This window comes from Armigeres subalbatus, chromosome 3 (assembly GCF_024139115.2).
Source record: "Armigeres subalbatus isolate Guangzhou_Male chromosome 3, GZ_Asu_2, whole genome shotgun sequence".
Lineage (NCBI taxonomy): Eukaryota > Metazoa > Arthropoda > Insecta > Diptera > Culicidae > Armigeres > Armigeres subalbatus.
The window spans coordinates 45,344,983-45,363,722 of NC_085141.1; the positions used below are offsets into that span (position 1 = coordinate 45,344,983).

Genomic DNA, 18,740 nt, shown 5'->3' on the forward strand with positions numbered 1-18,740 from the left:
TTTCTAACAATATTTGTTTGTGAGCTTACATTTTTTTGTATAAAAATCTAACAATTTCGCATATGCTTAGTTCTTATACAGATTTTGTTAGATTTTTATACAGAATTGTTAGAAAATCTAACAACCACCGGTTGGGTGTACGGGCAGGCAGTGAAACAAGAGACGTTCATCGAATTTAGAATGACGGTACAAAGATTGTTTGATCATTTGGAAGCAGTTTTAATTCAGGCGAAAATGCATTTTTGGAAAAATGGTGGGATTCGAAATTTCCATGAGAAATTCGTTCGAGCTTCTAGAATAGAAATCCGCAAAGGAAATGAAGAATTGGGTTACGATGAGGGGTCATTCACAACGGATATATACAGGTCGATTGCCTTTCGTCCAACACACATGCCATGTCTTCGAAACTCTGGAACACTGTCACTTGGTAATCCAAAACATACATTATACGGTATCGCTGCTAACTTTTTTATTTGTAGATTGAATATAATCTGGAACAGAAGAATATTTTATTATATTTTCGTGAAATCTTACAAAATGAACATTTCCCTTGACATTTCCATTTTTTCCAATGTTATAATTTACGTAACAATTGAACAGTTGCCATAGCAACTCATTAAGGAGTACCAGTCGCTAAACTCAGTACATGAATCAAGGTGATTTTTAAATGTGGTTGTGTAGTTGTATGGTCTAGTACTTGATGAGCACTGAAAAAACTGGCATTTGTATGGGACATGAACGTCTTAATTAGTCTTTGATTTGATCGCATAAGTTGACGTACCTCCATTACCTGCTGCAATATGGAGCAAAAACCTGTCTCATATTTTTTCGACATTCACAATGCACTAATTAAGCACAACATAGGTTTTCGTTTTACTATGTCGTATTTCAGGACTACTTTATGATTTGTGCATAACTGATTTTGTAATCAAAAATTAATATGCAAGATCCTGCTAAAGCAAGCATTTCTTGTGAAATCCACGGTATAATCCGACAAAATAAACTTTCATCCATCAAGGTGTAGCTCTGGAGATAAACGTTTACATTCTTTTAAATCAATAAAATAATCAGAAAAAAATATTTTAAGCTCTTTTTAGTGGAATGTATTCAACCGTCTAAGACGAGTTTAGTACTCTCCATTTAATTCCACAAATTATTAATAATTAGTGGAATTAAATGGAGAGTACTAAACTCTCCTTAGACGGTTGAATAAAATAATGTTTGTTTGCTAAATATAGTCGCCAAAAGTTTTGATTTAAGACAACCGCAATCATTCAAAAGGAAGTATAATATAAAAGAAGAATAAAAATCCATTAATTAGGTAACGCAATGATTAGCCATTTGTGTCACACATTTTTTAGAAGCATATCAAAATTGTGTATGGGAAATCACACTTATCTAAATCCCCATTCCTCCTCTAAAGTGTAGTAATTGATGGGTATTTTCTAAAAGTGCATATCAGAACCAAAATCTAGCTTCATTTTTTTTTTGCGTGATAGGAGAGGTCTGCCACTGAGGACTTAACACATAAGAATTAGTGCGTGTTAAATGGCTTTTTATTTGTACCTCAGCTTGATAATATTGGTATGTATATTTCGAGCACATTTACCGGGAAGGATCCTAATATATTCCACGGCTGTTATTTTAGTTTTTACAATTGCAATGCAATTCTTATTCATGTTTTTCATTACCTTACCCGGACAGAACTGAATTATAAAACATGATATGGACTTTGATGTAAGATTCAAAAGAGCAGGCAAAAATATCAACAAAAAAATACACCGAAGTGTTATTTAAATATCAAGATGTGTTATGGATAAAAACAAACTAATAGCTCGAGATATTAATCACTTCTTCCAAATACCATTAACTGATAACCTCAAGATATTTCAGAGAAAATTTGGATATTGTCGTACATCCTACATACAAATCAGGCCCATATCTCATTTTGCAATCTAATCACGATATATTTACTTCTAATCCTCGTCTACTCGGGTTTTTGGAACCATTTTTGCTTAAAATTTGGTTGGAACGAGGGAACGGTGACTGCTTGAACACTTGTTACAGAACCATTCTAATGCTGTGATAATGAAAAAATCCCCGTACGGTACTGATTAAATTCTTTGCAACACGAACTCTTCCATACATAATTTTATCTTTACCACATAATTTTAATTTTCACGGAAAGAGCTATCCGAAAAACCTTTCCCGGAAACTCGAACTTTTCAAAAGATTTCCCTTCTTCAATCAATAAATCGTTGTAACTAACTACAATTATTCTTTAGCGCTATTTAACCACACGTAGTAGCCTGGTTTTTACGCCATGTTATGGGAACAAACATTTCACAAAAGGTTTGTTTGATCGCATAAACTGTCGTACGCATATTTTGACCACTTCAATCAAGGGAATAATAATTAATTCCCCGCGGCCTTAAAATAACTACTAATATTGTCCATTTAGACAGATTAGTTCATGTATTTTGTTGATTGATATGATGATTCGAGTAAAATTAATAAAAATGCGTTTTCCCAACATTGATGGTGCTGGTTGTTACGTCAACTATGAAATCATGGGCAGAGCTGTTGTATAATTGCTAATACGTCCGTATACTCAATGGAATAGTGTGGGTTCAAGTCCTACCGGCAGCCGAATCTTTTTTTTTTTCGCAATATCTCATAAAAACACCTTAAAATGGCAAACCTAACTATGTGTATCAAAATTAAACATCTTTTCCAAAAAAACTAATAATTAGGGTGGTTCAAAAAATGATTTTGCTCTGCCACGCTCATATGATTCATAATTTGGGTGTCATCCGATGGTTTGGGCTGGTTTGAATAAAGACTTATCGTGCACAGGTTGTTTCAGGTTTGTATGACAGTTAATATGGCGAGGTTGAATTTTGCATTATTCTGATTGTGGCACTCCGTCATTGGGCGCTGGCGAGAGGGTAGACCATATGACTGGATGAAATATTCAAGAGCTTTAACTCCATAGACAATGCATATTGAATGGTCGTTCCAATAGTTGCGAGTCGATTTTAATCGAGGTAGCGAATCTTTAGCCTCAGAAGGCATCAGTGAAACTTGTAATTCATAAAATATCCAGAATGTGTCTGTGATATCTATCGCACCAGGGGCAGATACTTCATACAACAGTGTGGAATGGGGGTGAGCGGGGTATAATCTCGGGATCTTTCCTGCGGTGCGGTTTTCGTTCAGTGAAGTCTCTGGAATGTTGCTTTCAGCTATGTAGGTTCTCTTTTCGCCAGCGTTTGGAAAGAATGCGCTGTAGCAAGTGTAATGAAAGGTTTGGTTTTCCATACTAGTTTTCATACAAACGGCTTGTGCTCAACCAGTGTTTGTTTAAATCGGTCGACACTTGGAGCATGGGACGGAATCAAGTGAGCGTGGTGGAGCTGGGTCGTTTTTTGTACCACCCTACCAATATTATTTGGAAAATATTTTAAGCTCTTTTAGTGAAATGTATTCATCCGTCTAAGACTAGTTAAGTACTCTCCATTTAATTCCACCAATTATTGGTAAGCTGAACCTACTACCCACCGGTATAGGTGAAAGATGTTAAGCGTTACCGGAGTGCTGCCAGGTTGTTTACCGGGACAGAGGCAGACGAATCACTAGCCTGCTTGTCATTTCAAAAAGATGTCACTCTTTTTTTTACTCAGGAAACAGAATAGCTCGACCAGGACTGACAATAGTCATCGTCGCAGCACAAAATGCCACAGTAGCGACGAATTGTAGTGTCTTCATTGCTACTCGACGCATCGTCGATGACGCCCACAACGTTAGCGTTCGTCGTGCAACCAAATCGTCATGACGGCATCGAAGAACGAAGACTTCATACCAAGATGAATACACCACTAGGTGTTCCAATCTGCCAAATTCACGATTCAGCCATCTTGGATTTTAGTATGGGAGAGCCAGCCGATTTGTTTATGTTTTGCACCGAAAATGAATTTTTCACCCCCGCCTTCTTCTCGTCCATAAATTGGGCAGATTGAAACACCTAGCTGTGTATTCATCTTGCTTCATACCATCATTCTTCAAGCGGCAGCTGCCATGCGAAGATTTTTATTAGCCCTTTGTAATAATGAATTTGAAGTAACGTACAACGGCGTTATAAATGTTATCAATACATTTATTTTACCAAAGTTCCTACTATTTGTTTATTTGAGACCATTATGGTTTTAACCATAGTCCGTCTATAATTTTATTTATTTATTTATTTATTTCGTCAACCGTCGTAGACTAGTACATATAAATATACATAATTTTTCATTTCTTAATGCTAATATACATAAATTGTGAAATATTTAACATATATTTATAATAAAAATCAACTAGATATTTAATAGTACAGATAAAAAATGTTATATCTCTTGTCTTATGTGTTGCGATTTCGAATTCGATTAAAAATTGTTTTAAAATTCTGCCGGAACATTGTAAAGTCGATAGCTTCGCAGTGTTGATTGTAAATGTTCATTATTCGATTCAAAGGTTCAAATTTGGCATAATTTGTTCGATGATAGTTTGTTATAAATAAGGTACGATTACGAAGTTGCCTTGAAGGAATATAAAAGTTTAATTTTGATATTTTGATTTTAGGTGAATCAACACGTTGGGAAACGATATCATTTATGAAGGAAACCATTGCTATTTCACGCCGCTCTTTCAAAGTCTGTATGTTAATGAGCATGCAGCGTGCTTTGTATGATGGGAGTGGAAATGATGTCCAGCCTAACTTACGAAGAGCAAATAGTAAAAATTACTTTTGTACAGATTCTAACCTCTCTTCGTGCGTGAATGAGAAAGCTATGTCGGCTACGCCACGATAATTACGTACGTCTGATTTTCGACCAGATTTAAATGTTGGTACTAGAAAAGAGCTTTTCCATATTTTTGGGTAGATTCCAGATTCCAGAGACTTATTGAAAAGCCAATATAGAGGAGTAGTGAGTTCTACTCCTACAATACTGCAATATTCCATTATTGATCCAACATAAGCTACATAAAGTGTTTTAATTGTATATGGGCCATGAAAGTTATAGCAGAAATGCTTTATGAACCCTAGCATGTTATTAGCCCTGTGAATGATTCTGTTGTAGTGGTCTACGAAAGAAAGTTTAGAGTCTAAGATTACTCCTAAGTCCCTTACTCTTTCACATTTTTCCACATTCTGATTCCCTAATGCGATTGAAATGTTTGGTAGGGTAAAACGACCTATTATGGAGGGGTTAAGCACCGTGTCAAAACAAAATTGATTTCAAAAATTCTTCAAAAATTACCTGTTGGTCGATTTCCACATTGTAGTAGTTGAATAGGATGCTCGTTAACTATAGTTTCGTAAATATTACGTCAATTGTGCTGAACTTATGTTGTTTTGTTTTTATCACAATAAAAACAAACTACCGCAATAATAGGACGCAGTTGCCTATAGTTGCGATAATTTTTGAAGGTCAGTCCTATTGTTGCGGTATTGCAGGTAATTCTTATGGAGAGCGATACCGCAACAATAGGACCTTAGCACTACCGCAATGATAGGCTCAAAGGATTGAATTTTTTAACGAAAAATGTTGATTTTTCAGCATTTTGAACGGAGTTTTGTCAAACAAAAGCTGTTCTAGTCGTTAATCCTAAGAGTTTTAGCGTACCCACAATTGTTTTAATGCTATTATATCCAGAATGGACTACTTTAACACTACCGCAACATTAGGACATACCACAACGATAGGACGTTTTACCCTATTGTTCTTTTTCTGCTAAATGATATTAAGTTGCATTTCTTTACATTCACTTCTAATAGGTTTTTCTTGCACCATATGTAGAATTTGTCTATTTCATTGCGGAATACATTGATGTCGACTTCATTTCTTATTTCCATAAAGAGCTTCATATCACCGGCATAAATTAACACTTTAATGTTTTTCAGAATAAAGGAAATGTCGTTTACGTACAAGATAAATAGAAGAGGGCACAAATGAGAGCCTTGAGAGACTTCCGAAGTGACTTGAATTGGTTTTGATTTGTGTCCATTAAATTTGATAATTTGTTGGCGGTCAGTTAGGTATGATTCAAGCCATTTCAGGAGTCGTGGTTCAATTCCAATGTTGTGTAGTTTAAAAAGCAGTATCGGTATATCAGTGCGATCGAATGCCTTGCTAAATTCCGTATATAGAGCTTCTACATGGTTGCCGTTATCCATTGCATTCAATGGAGAGTCTACGAACTGAAGCAGATTTGTTGAGGTTGAGCGACCTTTAAAAAAGCCGTGTTGTGTGTCAGTCACTCTGTTTTTGATTTGCAAAACTAGCTTCTCGTTGAAAATTGCTTCGAAAAGTTTTGGAATGCAAGAGATAAGGGCTATGCCACGATAATTACGTACGTCTGATTTTCGACCAGATTTAAATATTGGTACTAGAAAAGAGCTTTTCCATATTTTTGGGAAGATTCCAGATTCCAGAGACTTATTGAAAAGCCAATATAGAGGAGTAGTGAGTTCTTTTGCTAATTTTTTTTAATAAATACTGGTGGAATCTTGGTCCCTTCGAAGCATCCAACTTCATTAGAGCGTCGAAAATTTCCTGGACTTGAATTTGATTTACACCAACATCTCTGAAAAATTCTGGATAAAACGCAAAATAATCGCGATCGCGATCTTCTTCCGAAAATGTAGTATAGATGTCTTGGAAAAAATTGGCAAATAAATTACAGTTTTTTCCGAGCTATCGCCAACATTTTCGTCGAGGTGCATTACAGATGGAAAATTGTCTGCAGCGCCGTAGCGCGTGGTTGGCCGGGTTGGCCCCCGCCAAGGGCGCCTGGCCTTAGGGGGCGCCAAAATCCAAAATTCCGCTATAGGAAATGATTAAAAATTATTCGAAAATTCACTGGTTCAAAGTGATACAAATTTAACCTTTTATTACGATTCTCTCGGGGACTACATAATATAATCAATCATTTGACGTATTTCCGGAAGGCCCTGTTCCGTCAATAACTGATACAAGTTGTTACCGAATGGTATCACTTTGTGTGTGGTGTTGGTATGCAGGGAAATAATTTGTCAAGTTAGTGTCTAATCGTAATTTTAGAACAGGCAAAGTGGGTGGCAAATGAATACGGTTATCAAAATTATGTGCTCCAGAGTCTTCGATGAAAAAAGGAATAAAGTGATCAGTCGAGGTACGAGATACTAAGAACCTATTGCCAACTCGCATCTTTGAAGTTTATTCCATTCCTTCTGAATCTCGAAATTTAATGATAAGTGGTAAATCAGTCCAAATAGTCAGTCCGATTGTTGACGTTCGGGAAGTGGGAATCCAGCTACGTGCGTGTGTGGTGATTGCGCCTTTTCGACACCTCTCACCAACTGTAGGTGTTATTAAAACACGAGAACGCCATCTTGCAAATCGGTGTCCTGTTGCTGGTAGTTTTCTGCGTGCCTAAGTGCACCTCCGGAGCGAGGAATTACGCATGGCTGGCCAACGTTTGGTTATTGGTTTCCGGGGTTGACAACTGTTGGCCCTAGCTCTGCGATACGACTTCCGTTGACCAAAGCTATCCGGTCGGCAGACGACTTCCAGTGAGCGGTACGTAGTGAAAAAGCCGATCGTCCCCGAGCTTGGCAAGACCTGCCAAGTGAGAATCACTGAGGTTGCTAACATTCTGCCCAGAGGTGCCGGGACTCGTATTTCTGAAGGTACTTCCTCGCCCGGACCGACCGGCGGTACCACGCCACGAACGCCATTTTGTCATACGGAGTCCTGATAACGACAGCTATTGTTCGTCCCAGCTTTTCTCACGTATCGTGTCAACTAACATCGTGTTATCGGCTTCCGTCAACGGATGAAAATTCCGGAATTTACCTCGGTCATAAGATCGTCGAGAAGCAACACCTCGTGGACGCCGCCGGGTCATTCGACGATCATCTGACCAACGACCATCAAGCTACACGTCGCGCCAGTACCTAACGCCATTTGCGATAGTGCCACTTCTAACTGACCAAGCCATTGCCACTGTATCTCATACCGCTGAATAAGCCAAAAAGGTAAAGTGTTAAGAATAAAGTCATTGGGACCTGGGAGAAAGGAGGCATTTTGCGCCCATCCCGGAAGCTGCCGTTGGTCAGACTTGGTCAGCTTGGGGTCTAGGCTAGTCCCTTACTGGGAACTCCCGGGGTCATAACATTTCAATGTATCAGAACGTTGGCATGCTCCCCTAATTTGGGAATGTCTTTTTCATTATTTACTTGATGGAAAAGAAAGTGGAAGGAAAAGGAAGGAACAGGAAATGCAAATGGAAAGGAGCACGAAACAAGCTTCTGGGGAAGGACTTCAATAAGCCAAGGGCGAAGCGTAAATCAAATACATATAGTTTTTGTTCGCGACTTAAAAATTCAAACCGTTATCTGATAATAGATGTACGGAAGTACTTTGTGTAAATTTTAGATAAATTCGCTCATTTTATGCCGACAACTATGCGATCGCATTTGATCCAGTGTAATTTGATCCAGTGTAATCTTTATATGAAGGGCCCTCCTTAGCCGTGCGGTAAGACGCGCGGCTACAAAGCAAGACCATGCTGAGGGTGGCTGGGTTCGATTCCCGGTGCCGGTCTAGGCAATTTTCGGATTAGAAATTGTCTCGACTTCCCTGGGCATAAAAGTATCATCGTGTTAGCCTCATGATATACGAATGCAAAAATGGTAAACTGGCTTAGGAACCTCGCAGTTAATAACTGTGGAAGTGCTCAATGAACACTAAGCTGCGAGGCGGCTCTGTCCCAGTGTGGGGACGTAATGCCAATAAGAAGAAGAAGAAGAATCTTTATAAACTGGTAATGCTTTTAGCGGGAAAGAGTATTCGAAATGATGGTATGCTGAATATGAGAATATGCATCGAGGGATTTCAGTAACGATGGCTAAATCAGATTAGGGAAAGGGGGGGGGGGAGATCAGTAACCGACTTTCTTTAAAGTAGAAATTTATTGGTTCATCCAAAACAAACAGTGCCACCAAACTGCCGTCAGACCCACTTCAAAAACTCATATACCTTGATCTGAACAGCGCCCGTTGGTTATTCTGGCCATCAATCAACCCATTCCGGAATTGTTTTGTTCTTGATACGACTTGGACCAATCGCTATTCTCACAATCAACCAATTCACTCCAAAGTTGAAGTTCATTGAATAATCAGTAGTTTTTGCAAAACCAAGCCACTCCGAAATTGAATTTTTCGTCATCGAAAGGGCTAATGGTCATCTACTTCATAAAAGGGTTATTCTTGATGTGACTTTATTCGATAGCAATCAAAATCGAATAGCAAGCGAAAATTGAGAGCTATTTTATTTTCCTAATTAAATCCTTTTTATTTTGTCGTGAATCCACACTTCTGGATCTTTTTTTTACTTGCATTAGTTTATTAAATCTTTCAGAAAATCGTTAAACTTCAGCGGATTTCTAGAAATGTTCTGGTCTTTTAAAAACCCTTACTTTCTACCTATTGGAACATATGCAGGTTATAGAGGTTTTAGGAATTCATAAAGCAAAAATTCAAAATTAAATCTCCCTGCTCATAACACGTTTTTTTTTAACATCTGAGTAAGGGGCGCCTAATAAAGGTTTCGCCAAGGGCGCTGGGAGTCCACGCTACGGCTCTGATTGTCTGATTTTAATTTTGTTTTTAAGTTGAATCAGACAATTAATTGAAAAAGTTCTTTGGACAGGACTTCATTTCAAGCTCAGTTTTTGAATTATATTTTTCAAGTGTATTACTGATGGCTAGATTCAGTTGGTCGCAGATTTCCAAATATTTCGCTAAGTTTCGATCACTCTCTACTTTCTTGTAGATTTTATGTGCTTTTTGTTTTTTCAAATTTTTTATTTCACTGTTGTACCAGATTGGACTTTTTGTATTTCTTTGTCGCCGTTTTTTCTAAAGTGGTATTTATTTATCATCAGACTAAGGCCGGAGTGGCCTGTGCTGCACATAAAAGACTTCTCCATTCAGCTCGGTTCAAGGCTGCACTTCGCCAACCACGCAGTCTGCGGAGGGTCCGCAAGTCGTCCTCCACCTGATCGATCCACCTTGCCCGCTGTGCACCTCGCCTTCTTGTTCCCGTCGGATCGTTGTCGAGAACCATTTTCACCGGATTACTGTCCGACATTCTGGCTACGTGCCCGGCCCACCGCAGTCTTCCGATTTTCGCGGTGTGAACGATGGATGGTTCTCCCAACAGCTGATGCAATTCGTGGTTCATTCGCCTCCTCCACGTACCGTCCGCCATCTGCACCCCACCATAGATGGTACGCAACACTTTCCTTTCGAAAACTCCCAGTGCGCGTTGGTCCTCCACGAGCATCGTCCAGGTCTCGTGTCCGTAGAGAACTACCGGTCTTATAAGCGTTTTGTAGATAGTCAGTTTGGTACGGCGGCGAACTCTACTCGATCGGAGCGTCTTGCGGAGTCCAAAGTACGTACGATTTCCAGCCACTATGCGTCTCCGAATTTCTCTGCTGGTATCGTTATCGGCGGTCACCAGTGAGCCCAAGTACACGAATTCTTCAACCACCTCGATTTCGTCACCACCGATAGAAACTCGTGGTGGGTGGCTCACATTGACTTCTCTTGAGCCTCTTCCTATCATGTACTTCGTCTTCGACGTGTTGATGACTAGTCCAATCCGTTTAGCTTCGCTTTTCAGTCTGATGTAGGCTTCCTCCATCCTCTCAAAGTTACGTGCCATGATATCAATGTCGTCGGCGAAACCAAATAACTGGACGGACTTCGTGAAAATCGTACCACTCGTGTCAATTCGTATTACTCCCTCCAAAGCGATGTTGAATAGCAGACACGAAAGACCATCACCTTGCCGTAACCCTCTACGCGTTTCGCCTTGATCAACCGTATCAGTTTATCCGGAAATCCGTTTTCGTGCATTAGCTGCCATAGCTGGTCCCGATCGATTGTATCATATGCGGCTTTGAAGTCGATAAATAGATGATGTGTGGGCACGTTGTATTCGCGGCATTTCTGCAATATCTGACGTATGGCGAGCACCTGGTCTGTGGTAGAGCGTTCACCCATAAATCCCGCCTGGTACTGCCCCACGAACTCTCTTGCAATTGGTGTTAGTCGACGGCATAAAATTTGGGAGAGTACCTTGTAGGCGGCGTTCAGCAATGTGATTGCGCGGTAGTTGCTACAATCCAGCTTATCGCCCTTTTTGTAGATGGGACACACGACACCTTCCATCAACTCCTGCGGCAGAACCTCATCCTCCCAAACCTTGGTAATCACCCAATGCAGCGCTCTAGCCAGTGCTTCACCACCGTGTTTAAACAGCTCTCCTGGTAGTTGGTCAACTCCAGGGGCTTTGTTAGTTTTCAGCCGGCCGATCTCCTCCTGGATTTCCTGGAGATTCGGAGCCGGAAGTCGCATGTCCTGCGCGCGTGCTCCTAGGTTCATTACCATACCGGCACCGTTGTCTGCCATATCGCCATTCAGGTGCTCTTCGTAGTGCTGCCGCCACCTTTGGATCACCTCACGCTCGTTCGTAAGAAGGTTCCCGTTTATGTCCTTACACATATCGGGCTGTGGCACGTGGCCCTTACGTGAACGGTTCAACTTCTCATAGAACTTTCGTGCGTTATTAGCGCGGCACAGTTCCTCCGTCTCTTCACGGTCTCGATCTTCCTGCTGGCGCTTTTTCCTCCGGAAAATCGAGTTTTGTCTGTTCCGCGCCCGTTTGTATCGTGCCTCGTTCGCCCTCGTGCGGTGTTGCAGCAATCTCGCCCATGATGCATTCTTCTCCTCAACTAACTGCTCACATTCGCCGTCATACCAGTCGTTTCTCTGATCCGGAGCCACCGCGCCTAGTGCAGCGGTTGCGGTGCTTCCAATGGCGGATCGAATATCTCTCCAGCCATCTTCAAGAGATGCTGCGCCTAGCTGCTCTTCCGTTGGGAGTGCCACTTCCAGCTGCTGCGCGTAGTCTTGGGCTAGTCTACCGTCTTGTAGCCGTCCAATGTTAAGCCGCGGCGGACGACTCCGACGCGTGTTGATCACCGTCGAGAGTTTTGAGCGCAGACATACTGCGACGAGGTAGTGGTCGGATTCAATATTCGCACTGCGGTAAGTGCGTACGTTCGTGATGTCGGAGAAGAATTTACCGTCGATTAGAACGTGGTCGATTTGGTTTTCCGTTACTTGATTAGGTGATTTCCATGTGGCCTTGTGGATATTCTTACGGGGGAAGAAAGTGCTTCGGACTACCATTCCGCGGGAGGCTGCAAAGTTTATGCATCGTTGGCCGTTGTCGTTCGATATGGTATGCAGACTATCCGGTCCGATGACCGGTCTATACATTTCCTCCCTTCCTACCTGAGCGTTCATGTCACCGATGACGATTTTGACGTCCCGCAGTGGGCATTAATCGTATGTCTGCTCCAGCTGCGCATAGAACGCTTCTTTCTCGTCGTCGGATCTCCCTTCGTGTCCCAATCACGCGTTGGCGCATCTTTCCCAGCACTATGAAGCCGGTTCCCAGCTCGTTGGTAGTGCCACAGCTTTGGTAGAAGGTAGCCGCTCGATGCCCGCTTTTCCACACTTTCTGTCCTGTCCAGCAGATTTCCTGCAGCGCTACGACATCGGAGTTGCGGGGATGTAATTCATCGTAGATTACCCCAGTTCCATGTGACTTGCAGTTCCATGTTCCAAGCTTCCAATCGTGATCCTTTATTCGTCGCCTAGGTCGTTGCCGATTGTATCGAGTCGTATTATCTTCTATGTCGTTCGTAATAGTTGTTTTTAAAGGCGGCTTATTGGGCCTGCGCAAACCTCCTGTCTCGTCGGAGGGCCGTCGTGTCAGGGCTATTTAGCGTCCCACCTAACACCAGGACTTGGGCTTGTACGCTTTGAGCGGCACACGGTCGCTTTGGCGGAGCCTACTTGCGGATACATGCAGCTTTTTATAGAGGTTTAACAGGGCCCACTGTCAAACCCCACCACATCCTAGGCAGGCGCCACAACTCGCAGATGGCCTGGGGAGGGATCGTCAAGCCCTTGGATATAGTCCCTGCTGCCCCCATGCGCCAACTTATGCAACAAGCGATTGAGCTGAAATTTTGAGAAGTTGATTTTTTTACCCAAAAGACACAATCCTGGGGGGTGCCCCGTGGAATTCCACAACTTTTTGTTTCCTGGGCCAGTCTAGTCAACAGTACGTAAAAATTTAATATTGTTTCGTGTTATGGCTCTGCGATAGGAAGAAAAATTAGTTCAAAAAGTAACACTAACGATAAATGCTTGAAACTAAGATACGATTTTTGAACGATTCTTATTCGCTGGTGAGTTTTTATTAATTGATAATTCAAACTTACATCGCGTGTGAGTGTTCATCAGCCTTGATTTATATGAAACATAATCTTTCCAATATATGCCCTGTTATAAAACAAATGTTTAAAAATGCAAGTCAAAACGAGGAGTTTGTATTCTATTTAGTTTTAATGTCATATAAAACTATCTGGAAGGGTTTATTTTCGGCTTGCAGTCTTTATGATGAGCTGAATGATTTTTATGTTATCATCGCCGACGTTTCGGTGTTTGGTTCACACCTTCTTCAGGGCTTGACTAAAGAAGGTGTGAACCAAACACCGAAACGTCGGCGATGATAACATAAAAATCATTCAGCTCATCATAAAGACTGCAAGCCGAAAATAAACCCTTCCAGTTCATTGAAATTCAGTCGTTTACAAACATGGTATAAAACTATCGTTAGCTAAAAAGAGGCAAAATAATATCAACTCATCCTAAGTAACACCGACGGTTCTATCACAGGTTCTATCATGGTTTTATAGCATACTTGAATAGTAAATCGTTGTCTCCAATTATAAATCATAATTATTACTTGGGATGCAGGAAAAAATATTGAAAATTAAACGACAAGTAAAATATGAAGTAAAATTACTGGAAGTTATTATTTTACAGGTAACCAAAGAATATGTTAACTATAACTTATTGCAATACGTTTTCATAAGAAATCACTGAAATTCATAAAAATGCTTTTCATCGAATTAATTGGTTTGCATCGCTTAATTGACTTATAATTTTTGTATATTTATGTGTAATTCTCATATTGTCTGGTACAGATTTTGGTACAGATTTTTGAAGATTTTGGTACAGATGAAAAATATTTTTGAGGCCATGGTACAGATAAAAATGTGGCAACACTGATTGTGCTCATTTTCTCTCTTGCTTTTGCGTTCATTTATGGTTTTGATATTCTGTAGTACGGCTACGTATGTACAGTCGATCCATAATCAGTAAGCTAAGTATACCATAATCAGGATCTTACTGGTATTGATCCTGATGTGCCGGTTTTCACTCCTGCTGGGCTTGTGTGCTTTGAGCGGCGCACGGTCGCTTCGATAGGGCCTGCTTGCGGACACATGCAGCTTTTTATATTTTAATAGAGTTTCAACAGAGCCCACTGTCAAACCCAACCACATCCTAGACAGTCCCCCTAATTCACTGTGGCCATGGGGAGGGGTCGTTAAGCCCTTGGACTAAGTCTCTGTTGCCCCTCAAAATAACATAAAAAAATCGAAACAAAATAATGCTTAATCGGAGTGTAAATATCGTTTCACGATAGATCGTATCGGTATCGCTCTTATCTAATGTTGGCTTCTTTTACGTAAGGGCGGATTCGAGTGAAAAGGACCTTCTCGAAATCATAAAAGCTCGTTTACTTGTATAATTATTATTTCATGAACAAAAAACATAATGATTTTAACGATTTGATGAATGGCTCATTTTTATTTGGGTTGTCGTTTACTATTGAATTTTGTTATTGATCAGATATTTGTTTTAAAGGGTTTAACGAAAATGGTGTACCCACCTTCAGATGTCAGATACGGGAAATGCCATTTTTGGTTTTTGGATTGTATGGAGTTTCCCAATGCAATTTTAATATTTTATGGTTATTTTGAACATTTTGTAAAAATCTTTAATTATGTGACGGAAATATCGTACTCAATTATTCTCCTCGCCTTGTTTCCATCACTAGAATCGGATAAATTCCAATGGGGAGCTTATAACTGTAGTCCTTTTGTGTCCCCTATTTTTTCGACAATATGTTGCATCAATCCAGCTTTATTCAGCCTCATTCGACACAGTTGCATGCTAAGGCCGACATATAACTTATCCTGTCGTAAAACTTGATAGTTTCCATCAGCCAAGTCCTCTCTCGCACCGAAATCGAATTTATATGAATGTATTTCGTAAGCAGGATTTACCAATACCCTCCTTCCATCCTTTGGGTTTTATTTTATTGGTCCATTCGTAGCACTTGGTTGCAAATTCACTACCGTACGAACGAATCCAGCTGACTGTAATAAATTTGCTTCTTTGTTTTACTATTTCTTGCACTCCACTCTGCCAGAAATCAAACGGCCAACAACCACCACCACCACGACCACAACGACGACAACAACCACGACCACGACGCCGGAGCCACCCACGACGATGCCACCGGAGCGGAGGACCACTCTTATGGGACACAGTGAGTATTTTTTGTTGCCTGTTGAGGAACTGATGTATGCGTTTAGCGTGATATGTGATAAAGTGTATCAAAATATTGCCCGCACAGCATTTTTTTTTCTGGAGAAAAGTCTTCAAATTATTGGTGGCGGTTTAAATGACAGTCGATTCTACAAACTCTGATTAACTACACAACGATTTTCGCTACCTTATCGAGCTACAAGATATCTAATGTTATGTCGCGAATAATAGGATCTTATGTTACTTTTGAATCAACTATCTAAATCAGTGTTTCCAATCCGCTGGTCCGCGACCCCTGCGAGGCCGCGAGACCGTCCAAAGGAGCCGTAAAAGCTTAAATAATTAAAAAGTTTCCCCCACACACAAATAAAACTAAGTTGTGACAAACTGATATACAGTTTGCCAAAATTATGTAAGGCGACATCATGTCATTTTAATTCTTCATCCGCAGCCTGCTTGTTTGCTGCTGCGTCTGCGTGAGTCTCGAGCCGTCCGTTCACACTTTCTTGTGCGCAGCGCAAACAGAACAGAATCGAGTTTACTTAGGCTTGAAAGCCCTTGAAAGAGTGCTAGCCACAGGTTCCTACTGAAAATTGAAATGAAAATTGCCTAGACCGACACCGGGAATCGAACCCAGCCACCCTCAGCATGGTCTTGCTTTATAGTCGCGCATCTTACCACAAGGCTTAGGAGGGCCCAGTTTCAATATTGAAGAACAAACTCCATTGAAATCATTATCAACTTCATAATCGGTATTTAAAACTTCAGTTCTAGACCAACATTTGAAAAGGGCGTAACATCCAAAAATTATTCCTTTTGATTCTTCGTCTACACATAATGCTTTATATGTGGACAAAGAATCAGAAGGAATGAATTTTGGCTGTTACGCCCTTTTCAAATGTTGGTCTAGAGTTCGCCATTTTCGTTTGCAATCAGAGTTTCATAAAAAACACTGTGCGGACAATATCCCAAACACACTGTGAATAACTGATATCATTCAATTTGCCGCCGATTCGATCGATTTTTTGCTCGTTCTTCATTCCACAGAAGCACCGGACGTGGTGCAGCACCCCCCGACCGACTTCATCGTCGAGTACATCACCAACCCGCCGGTGTACGTCGAGTATGGACCCAATGGGGAGCCGTACTTCAACCACTACCCGCAGCTGACGGCGTACTCCAAGTCTTCCCCGGCGAACCACGGGGGTCACGGTGGGACGGGCGGCGCTGGTGGCGGGGCCGCCGGCGACGATTCGTCCTCCTGCAGCTCGCTGCTGGTGTCCTCCGGCGAGGAACGCCTCATGACCATTCTGGTTATGACGGCTCTGTCGTGTTTGTCGTTTTTTCGTTTCTTTCAAATCTATCTTCCCTGGATAACGTTTTTTCTGCTGCTCCTGCTGATCGGCCGGAAGCCCAAGGAGAAAAGTTTCCACCTGATCGAACGGCATGGGGCGGTGTGAGCGCTGGGGTAATTGAGGGTGAATGTTAAGTTGTTTTCTTCTGTTCTATTTTTGGGTTCCCATTTCTAAGTTAGTAAGTTCGTAGGATCATATTTTATTAAGATTGAGAGAAGATAAATGCTAGGCGATAATGAAATGGCAGCAGATTGAAAATGATGATATGTCTTCTGGGGAGACAGAAGACAACGTTAAATAAATAAATGAAATATTTCTAGTAAAACTGTATATAAGCGGAATCAGAATCAAGGTGTCGTATGAGTCTGAATCCCTATTGTGAGAGTAAAAAAATGTGAATTAAATAATAGGAAACAGTTACAAGAACAAATGAGACAAGTACGTTTAATAAATGATGTATATTATAACAAATGAACTGGTGTGAGTTGATCACTGTTTCTAAATATCCGAAAACAATGATGGCAAATATCTAGGACCAATGTCTAGGGTAACGATGGTATTTTGGACATCTGAATATATTTTGGACTTTTGGCTATGTCATACAGTGACCTGCATATTAAAAAGCCCACTTGCCGTTTTTCATACAAAATGGTCAACTTTGGAGATCTAGATCTCGATTGCGTGTGAACCAATTTTGCTGAAAATTTGACCAGAGCTCAGATATAACTTGAATTTTACCACACCTAAGTTCGACCATATTGATTCATAGGGTAAAAAATTATCGCGGTAATACCAAAACAATTTTTTTGGAAAAAAAATTGAATTTATAATATCTTGAAAACTAAAACTTTCAGTGTACAAGTATATTCCGCAAACATTTTTGTATTGCTAAAATACGCGTTTTTGCCGAATAAGTCATTAGTTTACAACCTATCCAGCTTTCCACGCTAACCATAATGGCGGCTGCCATAAATAAATCTGACAGTAACTGCTTCCGACGCCGAACCCGCGCCGAACTGGTTCGACGCTGGTAGTATCTTAGCAACAGTTTTCACATTGTTTATTTACTTCTATGAACTGGACAAAATTGGAGGAAATTTTAATATCGGAACAGATTTTTTTAAATTTATTAACTAACACTTTTTTATGTTTTAGATTGAAGAAAAATTTCAAATCCAACACAGTTACCGGAACATGCCAATTTAATTTAGTTTCAGAATACAAATTCAACTATTCCCTGGGTGTTCTAATTCAGCTGTCGGGAACTGTACCATGCATCTCCATTGTTCCGAAAATAAATTCGGGAGCCAGAATGAAGAGCATCATCAATCAGCTCCGTGGTAATTAAATCGAAAATAATTACAGAATGGTCGAAAAAGGTCCCTTTTTACTTTTCGTATGGAGTACACCATATACAGGAGCAGGAGTTATTTGTATACCATACAGTACTTTTTAGAAAAAGAATTTGAAGTAAATACTCTTGACAATAAAATATTCAGGCTGGCTTAATTGTTTGTGGACAAAATTAGAAAATAAAAATGTAGTGCAATCGAACCAGGAATCGAACTCATATTCTACCGAAAAAACTCAGTGCAAATTCAATAATCAGATGTTCTGGGCACGTTGTTAGTAACTATGTGTACATGTCCTACACGAATTGATATGTTCGATTTTAAACATAAAAACTACGTTAGTTTATAAATTTTGATAATAATCTATAATGGTCGATTGTTTCCAAGTTTGGTTGATATTCCAGATAATAATTGATAATGGTCGATGGATTCCATAGTGTGGTTCGATAATCAAGTTTTTGG

The 18,740-nt window shown here is 40.4% G+C and overlaps 2 protein-coding genes across 2 annotated transcripts in view; one reads left to right on the forward strand and one right to left on the reverse strand.

Moving 5' to 3' along the window:
* The window catches only part of LOC134227688 (basement membrane-specific heparan sulfate proteoglycan core protein-like), a 90,837-nt gene extending 73,443 nt beyond the window's left edge, over positions 1 to 17,394 (forward strand). Inside the window, exons 9-10 of the mRNA XM_062709345.1 lie at positions 15,453 to 15,572; positions 16,619 to 17,394. Coding sequence (XP_062565329.1) covers positions 15,453 to 15,572; positions 16,619 to 17,031 — 533 coding nt within the window. The 3' untranslated portion in view covers positions 17,032 to 17,394. The remainder of the gene's footprint in view (positions 1 to 15,452; positions 15,573 to 16,618) is intronic.
* The window catches only part of LOC134221610 (uncharacterized), a 637,051-nt gene that overhangs the window by 413,720 nt on the left and 204,591 nt on the right, over positions 1 to 18,740 (reverse strand). The gene's annotated exons all lie outside the window — the stretch shown is intronic.